This window comes from Nestor notabilis, unplaced genomic scaffold, assembly GCF_000696875.1.
Source record: "Nestor notabilis isolate BGI_N333 unplaced genomic scaffold, ASM69687v1 scaffold2193, whole genome shotgun sequence".
Classification (NCBI taxonomy): Eukaryota; Metazoa; Chordata; class Aves; order Psittaciformes; family Psittacidae; genus Nestor; species Nestor notabilis.
Genome location: NW_009922170.1, coordinates 114,616 through 123,312, shown reverse-complemented (window position 1 = coordinate 123,312; position 8,697 = coordinate 114,616). Strand labels below are relative to the sequence as shown.

Genomic DNA, 8,697 nt, shown 5'->3' with positions numbered 1-8,697 from the left:
AACAGAGACTTGGTCTCCAGAGACACCTCCCACAATGATGCTTTTCATTTTGAGTCCAGGTAGTTGATTTCCAATCTGCACAGTGCTCTGTTAAGGAAAAGGACAGTCAAGAAGAAGCAGCACTATCATCCTCTGTGACACAGACAACCTACTTTCTGTAGTGATGAAGTCAAGCAGTAGCTGACAGTATATTCAAGAAAAAATACCAAAGCAGTGAGAAGCTACACATCTGAATGTGGCTTTTTACAGACTTGTTCATAAGACATTATTAGGCTTAGTAAGTTAATATAATTTTATTAGGCACAAATCACTGCAGAACATGGCTCACAGCATAAGTATTTATAATCCTTTACCTTACTTTCTCCTAGAAACATTTCCGTGGTGCTTAGTGGCAAAGTTATGATGCTGCCTTACCTGGTACATCCCGTAGTCCAAGGACATGACAGCAAGGTACTTGATGTCTTTACCATCTTTAGCACTCTTCAGCTCTATTAATAAATGATGCCATTCCCCATCACTGACTCGTGACTGGCTCATTTTCAAATTAGCAACCTGGCTCAGGCCACTGTACACTTCAAACTGCACATAGCTGTTCAGTATCTGTTGAATAAAAAAAAACCCATGCCTGTTTTTTGCTACATATTTGTATTTGATGTGGAAGACGGCAGAGGGCAAGACAACCCAAAATACAACCAACCTAAGACAATCCACAAGAGAAAAAAGCCCAAACAGTAGAGAAGGGAACACTTGTTGGACATTCAGACTCTAACCCTACTGACAAAGAAACCCCCAAAACAATCAAGAGACAGATGTTTGCATCTACATTAATGCACACTACTACCTCTGTTTAAAAAATAATCTTAAACCAATGCATCTGGATTTTACAATGATCTTTTGATCTTTGTAAAAGGCTGAAGAAATCATCTGTATTTACTGATGTGTATTTAGCTGAGTGGACTAAACTAAGTAGCTCATGTGGCCGTATCCACTGATGGGGAAAATTTCTTAATTCTTTTCTAACCAAAGGCAGCCACAGTATTACCTGAATATTGATCTTGGATGCAGCCCCAGCATTGGCTTGCATTAACATGCCATTGACTTTCCGGGTTCTGAACATCAGCCCAATGTACCACGGCACTGAGATGGTAATGTCAAGGTCACTCCAAATGATAATGCTTTCACCACTGAAACGCTGCGGAGAAGGCATTGCTGTAAACAAGAGACAAGAGAGAAACAGCTTATATCCATCAGGACAAAGATTAGGAAGAGAAATAACACTATGTGGTAGTGATAGCACAAGGTAGCTAGTCCCTCATCCACTGAGCTATTTTTAATCCACTATGGAGTAAGAGCCAGCCTAGGCGAGTCACTTTGAAACAACTGATGAAGCTGTTAATTAACACTATGAAGCTGTTAATACTGTAAATTAACAACCCACCCTTGTGGTGAGGCAGGCACCTTGCCTAGGTGCCTGCACTCAAAAGGCAGCACCCCCACACTGCTGTGGCATTACACAGGTGAGGGATGTTCCTAGAAAGGTAAGCTCAGGATCTCTACTGATGAAGTTCTGCTGATGAGTGGGTGTACAGAGCAGGAAGTATGAGGGCAACAGTTGCTGCAGATGTTTTCAACATGTCCTTGATTACCTGCTTCTAATTAACAGATTAAACACAGAGGAAAAGTCTGGGAGGTAACAGGAAATATTAATTAATTATAAATACTCTAAGGTCAGATTATGTGTAGCTGTGTCTCAGCTACACAGCCTGTTCACAGGGAGAAAGTTTGTGTGGAACTGCCTAGAACATCTGCCTTAAATATCTCAAGGTGGCAGCTTAAGAGTTGCCTGCCCTCTTCTCTAACCTTGCATGAACACAGCTCCTACAGGTAAACACTGATGACAACCTTCAACGGAAAGCACTTTGCCAATGGAAAACAGGGGAGTATCCACTCTTTAGACTTCTAAAGTAGCTACCTCAGTAACAGAAGCTACAGTACCATGGATTAGTTGATGCCACTGATCAGAAGCACAAAGTGAGCTGTGGGAACTCTGTGCAGTTTGCAGCACCTCATATGGCACCTCCACCATGTGCGGCACCTTGTAGCAAGATCTACTGTCAGCCTTTGCCTGATGTCCTCAGTCACAGGCATGCTGGTGAGGTTCATGAAGGTTTTTGCAAGCAGGAGCAGGCTTTAGTGACTGGGTTCAGCCACCACAGGTTGGCACCAGGCCTTGTATCACAACATGTGCTGAGCTTATGAGGATGCTCAGTGAGATGACAGGGCTTAACAGTCTCCTTCACCTTCTGCTCTACATTACTGTATCGGCTGACTCTTCTGGATTTTCTTGTAGCAGAAAAGACCATGTATATGCAAATGCACATGTGCTACTGTAAGATGGCAAGTCCTTAGAAAAAGGTAGAGACACCATAGCAGAAGATGGAGTCAGGCTGGTGTGAAGTTGCATTTTTTGGTGGAAAAAAAGCCCAAACCTCAAATTTGATATATCTACCTTGCTGGTCTGTATACAGGGAAAGGTTGTAGTGGGGGTAGTGCAGGGCTATTTGTGAGAAACAAGGTGCCAGTGACTAGTGGACTACCACTAGCCAAGCCAGGCATGTAAACTGACTAGCCCTTCTTTAAGGTGTTGTTACCCAACCACATCACACTGGGGTAAGTGCAGGCACCCCTGAAGGACAACCCTTCTCTCTCTTCCTCCAGGCTGTGATTTCCCCCTTGCAGTAATACTCAGTCCTCCATGAATGCTAGCATGGGCAGATGGTGGAACAACTGAAGCTCAGCCTGCTCTTGAAACTCAGACAGCAATTTAAAATGCTTTGCCATCAGACAGCTATTCCTAGCTTGCTTACAACTTGAATCTAGTGCGTGAGCTCTGGCTATCTGGTCCACAGCATGATTCATAAGCCTGCACTGCACATGAATGTAAAAGTAACCAGGACATCAGTGTGGAGCAGGGTCATTTCCTCCTCTGGCTACACACATGCAAAAGTCAGCCCTCTCCTCCCTCCGCTACCCTGCTGACCTTCAAAATTATCTCAACTGCCAACCTCTTTACTAGTGGTTTTCTAGACCACTGCTGGGATTTTTAACTCCTGCTGCCTGTGGAGAGCGGAGCCAGGATGCAAACCTTGTGGGCTTCCCACCTGCTGGAGGTTGGGAATGCTGTTTGCAAGTGTTTCAGCTCTGCTCCTGGGAGAACTGGACTGGCATGGCAATTAGCCACCTCCTTCCTTTTCTCACCGGTGGTGACTTTCTGTGCTTGCAAATACCGTTCCCTTCCCACACCTCCTCCTAACTCCTCTCCCTTCCCTGGGGCCAGGGTGCACCTTCCTGCAAGTAAAACAGAAATCCCCATCCATCAGCCCCCTCTGACCTCGCTCCTCCCCCTGGCCCTTTCCCATGCCTGGGACCAAGGGTCTGCTTGTAGGGGCTGGTGGCCATATCCAGTGTACCCAAATGGGACCTGACCACCTCTGTCAGCACAGAGGTGAGCACATGTGCTTCCATGCACAGCATCTCCCTGCCATCAGTGATGCAAACCAATTGTTTTCTCAGGTTTGTCACTCTGAAGTGTGTATTTACTGCCTGTGTATTTACATACACTTTTAAGAAACTCTTACATTTAAAAGACCATCAGAAAGACATGAGGGCTATTCACTCTGGAGACAGAGGGCCTGGGGAAACACACTGCCAACACTGGGGTGTCACCTGCGGTTTGGGTGTAGGGCATGTACAGCTTATGTTTTAGTGCAAACCCGTGTTGTTCAGCCCAAGGTAGAGCAGTGCATTAGCCACCTGAGAGCATGTTGGGCACAACTGCTAGATCTTCACAGCACTGCAGTAATTCAGTTTTTAAAAGAATTAAAGTACAAAGATGAAACTAATTTTTCCCTAATTTTATCTCCTTTCTAAATAGGAGGGAGACAGGAGCTGCCAGAACATGAGTTTAGCAGGTCCTAGAAGGGTGGTGAAGGTAAAACACCCCATCCTCACCCTAGTGCAGACCAGGTGTCCCTGCCTGTGGCAGGAGGGTTGGAACTAGGTGATGTTTAAGGTCCCTTCCAACCCTAATTATTCTATGATTCCTTTCCCCCGCAGAACTTTATTTCCGAGCCAGAAACTTAACTATGTGTCCTCTCCTTCTAAGCGGCTGCTTCTCAGTAAAGGGAAGAGCAGTTGCCACCACCTAGATCTGGCCCAGGTTGAGGCATACCATGCTAAAGTGGTTTGCAAATCACTGTGGTGTGTGCACCTCACCTTGGAGACCAGCTATTCCATGGCCCACACCCTGCTAAGAGTAAACAAGAATGTCTGGTTTGGAATAGATACATCAGAAGAACCAAATCCTTGATCACCCTGCAAACTCTTCTGGGCTATCAGAGGGGGAAACGAAAATGAAGACCTACCACATCTGCACCAGAGGCCAGAATTTGGCCTTCTGTTTCTAGGAAAGCCACCTGTTTAAGCAGGTTTTCTTTCCTGGAGGCCTCCAGGAAGACTCCAAATGAACAACCCTCCACTAGACATGGAGATGCAACCTTACAGTGGGCAGCCTGCTGCACTCACCAATCCCATGGGACCCCTCATGCAGACCACTCCTTGCTTCCTTGGGAAGAAACAAACTGCAAGTTCTTCATGCCCTATAAAACACCTGCTGCTCCTTCCTCATCCTTTATTAATGAGGTTTTACACATATATGCTTACTGTGTTCTGTCGAAGAAAAACCCTATAAAACTGAAAGTGCTCGTACTCAGCAGAGTGCCTTCTTGCCAAGAAAGTGGTGATTAAAACTGCACATTCATCCCTGGGTTGAGTCAAAGCCCAATAAAGTCAGCGGGATTCTTTCCACTGATTTAAAGAGGCTTAGGATCAGGCATTTTTACTATAAACTAATTACTAGATACTGCCAAGTTCTGGGGAACTACTTCCTTATGTAAGTAAATCAATGAAAGCTGCTGTTACTCATGACAGCTATCATATTTACTATATAGGTGATCTCTAAAATAATTTCAAATAGATAATGGGTGACTTTTAGTCTTAATGGCAATTTTCTGTTTCCTAGTTTCCTATCCCTTAAGCATCACAGTTTGACATACGTGAAATGTTCCCGAATGACTACACACAAAGAGGTCTTTGCATCCCACCTTGCTCGCAGTTTTTCCCTCCGTAGCGCACAGGGCACTCGCAGATGTATGTGTTCCACTTGTTGATGCATGTGCCTCCATTCTGGCACCAGTTGGTTTCACAATAGTTCCTCTGTGCTGCACAGCCTAAAATTCAGGAAAACAGTTACTTTGCATGGTTTTTAACAAGAAAAAGGCTTTGAACGGTTGTATCTGAGTTTTTATGTAAAAAGAAGACATGACCATTATAGGTTTGGTTTGGGGTTTTTTAAGATCCTCAAAGTCAGTGAAACAAAATGTGAATGGCAAAAGTTTACATGAGCTGAGCAAGCATCAAATTCACACAGACAAATCTATCAGAGGCTATTAAATATAGTCACTGAGCTGTGAATCTCTGGGGACTAAGAGAAAATTTGGGGGAAATATCACCGCATGTTTATCCTGTTTTTATACTCTTCCTCTGGCATCCACTGCTGGAGACAGGCAGATCAACTGGTGCTGTGACAGCACCACTGTTCACAACTTACTGTCATCGAACTGAGACACTAAACAGGTAAAGGCAACGGGCAGTGGAATTACACTACTATACATCGTAATTTTTAACTATATGGAAACATGTTTCCAAATGAACAAAAATATCCATCCTAAAGAAAACATGAAAACACTTCATGGCCTTCTGATGTATATTTCTGTAAGATAAAAACTCGTGTTTAACTAATATTAGAGACATAACTGTTAAAAAAGGTCTCTAAGACAAAATAGTAATTTGAAGTGTATGCTGTGACTCCCTTCCTAATCCATGATCAATGAATGCAACATACTTAAGAACTGCAATTTAGCTCTTTCACAGACCTTCAGCAAAGCGGCAGGAACTTGCCATTCTTGCATGGAAGAGCCAGTTTTATGATGATACGAAGATGTTGTACACCAGAACTGATCCTGGGATCCCACTAATCAGGGATCCAAGGACTGGAAACCAAATCTAAACTTCCAAGAGGCTGCTTCATGAAGCAGGTTTCAGATTTGGAGCATTGTAGAACTTGATGTATAGAACAAACATAACTTATGAAATAGTCTTTAAAAACTATTTTTCATCAACTGATCCCACTGGCTTTCAGAGAAAAGTGACCTTTAAACGGTAGTTAAAAAAAAAAAAACCCAAAACAAAACAAGAAGTTCATTTAGAAGTAAATTCCTGGGTAAAACTCTTAACAATGCAGAAAGTCTAAACAAGCCTGGTCCTCTTCTGCTGCTTAATCCTCTAAGTGTGTGCTGCACCATGGGCTATTGTGTGTGTCCCTGGGACGAGCACAGGCTGCACCTTGCTCAAACAAACCAGGTCTGGATGGAGCTGATGTAGTGGCAGCACAAAGCCCAGCAGCACCTTGAGCTCCTTCCACATGGCCTGGGGCAAACACTTTGCACTAAGTGGTGCCAACAGGGGGACTGGGCCATTTCACACCCCTCTGGCCCCCTTCTGGGTATTGACTCAGTCCTGCCCCTTTAACATCCTAAGCCCTGTTAGACGAACAGCTACCACAGAGAGCTTCCTTGTGTTGGCTTTTGAGGCAGCAGTCATTCATACCTGGCAGAGTGCCATTATTGGCAATGAAACTAGCCATGTCAATTGGTTTGCTGTCGATAGAGAGGTTCCTCATGCAGCCGATAAACTGTCTGTTGTGCACCGGGAAATCTTCAGGCAGATTTGGAACACCGCCAAGGAGGAGAGGGCCAGTGAGGTCCAAAGATCTGAAAAAACAAAGAAATGTCCATAATTTCTTGCACAGTTTGTTTTGTTTTGTTCTTTATCTTACTACTTCCATAAGCACATTTGAGCTATTTAGTCTGCCTGTGTTGCCATGAACTTCCCTCTGCTACATCAGCACTTTCAGAGCTCGTAATCAAAGGACCTTCCAGAAACACCACAAACTTTTAACTTAGGGGCTGTCATCACATACAGAATCCTATGACCTCTCCCCAACAGTGGCCAGTATGAAGGAGAAAATTAAAACTATGGAAAAACGTGCAGCCGCAGGACACTTCCTTCTGATTCCAGTCATGCTTCTCAGCACAAGGGTTGAGATGCTGTAGATTTCAATATGACTTAATTATTATACAATGACAACCCTTTTAAAATCCTCTGAAGATCTCAGTCTTAATAACATTTAGTGGATGCAGATTCCGCTGAATGACTCCACACTGTGTGAAAAGCGTATCATCTGGTCAGTTTGAATTAGCCCTAATTTTTATGGTGCCTCCTCGTCTTGGGATTTTAGAGCAGCTTGTGTACCTCAATGGTCTTTCTGCTATCACACATTACTTTGTATTCCCACTACATTGACTGCTGTCCATATCCTCTTTAAATTCAGAAGTACTAATCTTTTTTGGTCTTTCCTCACAGGAAATCTTTTTTCATACCTAATGATTTTCAGTGGCCTTCTCTGTGTCTCATTTATTTCTATCTCCTTTTAAGACAGGACATTTAACTTAAATATGCAAATGACAGAATTAATAAGCTCTTCAGCCATACCCTTCATTAATAAAGCCTAATATTTTATTTGCCCTTCTCTCTACATTTTCATACTGAGTAAATGCTTTTTGGGGGCTGGCCACACTGAACTCCATTTTTGGGGTTTTTGTGGGTTTTGTTTTTTTTTTACATTTTACAAGTAATTTGGGTGCGTATCTGTATCTACACAAAACTTTCTGCATTCCACCCAATGTATTGCCAATTGCAGTAGCCTCCAACAAATTCCATTGCCAAACTAAACCTTGATACTTTTTCTTGTTAAATCGTATCTGCTTTTCCAACTTTACTTGCTTAGTGGTTAATCACACACTGCTAACTCTCCCCTGGAAGAAGAGAATGAGTGGAACAGACAATAAAGGGAATCCTTACTTCTTGGAGCCGGTCTGAGTCCCTTGGGCTGCGCAGGTGTAATTTCCAATGAGGCTCCCGAAGCGCACAGCCACTGCTGTGTCGCAGTCATCCACAGTCACCACGGCCACCTTCTCTCCAGAGGGCCCATGGGGAATTCCTAATCGCCCAATGTTGGGCTTCAGGAAATAAATGGCATATGTCATACGGTGCTACATACACACGGGATTTAGATGTTGGTTCAGCCAGCTCAACAGCATACTTCGTCCTACCTGCCAAAGGGGACTAAAATAGGATATGTAAACAAAATAGCATAAGTTAACTTGACCTACGACATCTAGGCAAGAAAAAAACCCAGTGGATGACTTCAGAGAGAGTTTACATGTGCCCAGTGGGATATACAGCATGGCCACAAATGCCTTCGGTCTTTTCCATCACTGAACTACTTGGTCTCAAACCACTTCAAAGAGGCGTTTTCTTACTTCTGCACAGCAAACTAATAAATTCTGCTCATTTTGCAACTCTTCACTTCAAGTGAATAAAGTCACTTGATTTTTAATGTTTCTGCCCACAGAAAACCACAAAATGATGTAATATCACAATTGAGGCTAAAGGCTTAAGTCAAATTTTCTCTGATGGGGATACTCTGTCAGGGCCACCAGAAACTATGTGCAGGTT

At 43.5% G+C, this 8,697-nt stretch overlaps 1 protein-coding gene across 1 annotated transcript in view; it reads right to left on the bottom strand.

Annotated features, from left to right (window-relative positions):
• Positions 1–8,697, bottom strand: part of LOC104403371 (cadherin EGF LAG seven-pass G-type receptor 1-like) — a gene marked incomplete at its 5' end in the record, with an annotated part of 161,343 nt that overhangs the window by 38,036 nt on the left and 114,610 nt on the right. Inside the window, 6 exon segments of the mRNA XM_010011482.1 lie at positions 1–87; positions 415–600; positions 1,043–1,209; positions 5,163–5,288; positions 6,727–6,890; positions 8,041–8,198. Coding sequence (XP_010009784.1) covers positions 1–87; positions 415–600; positions 1,043–1,209; positions 5,163–5,288; positions 6,727–6,890; positions 8,041–8,198 — 888 coding nt within the window.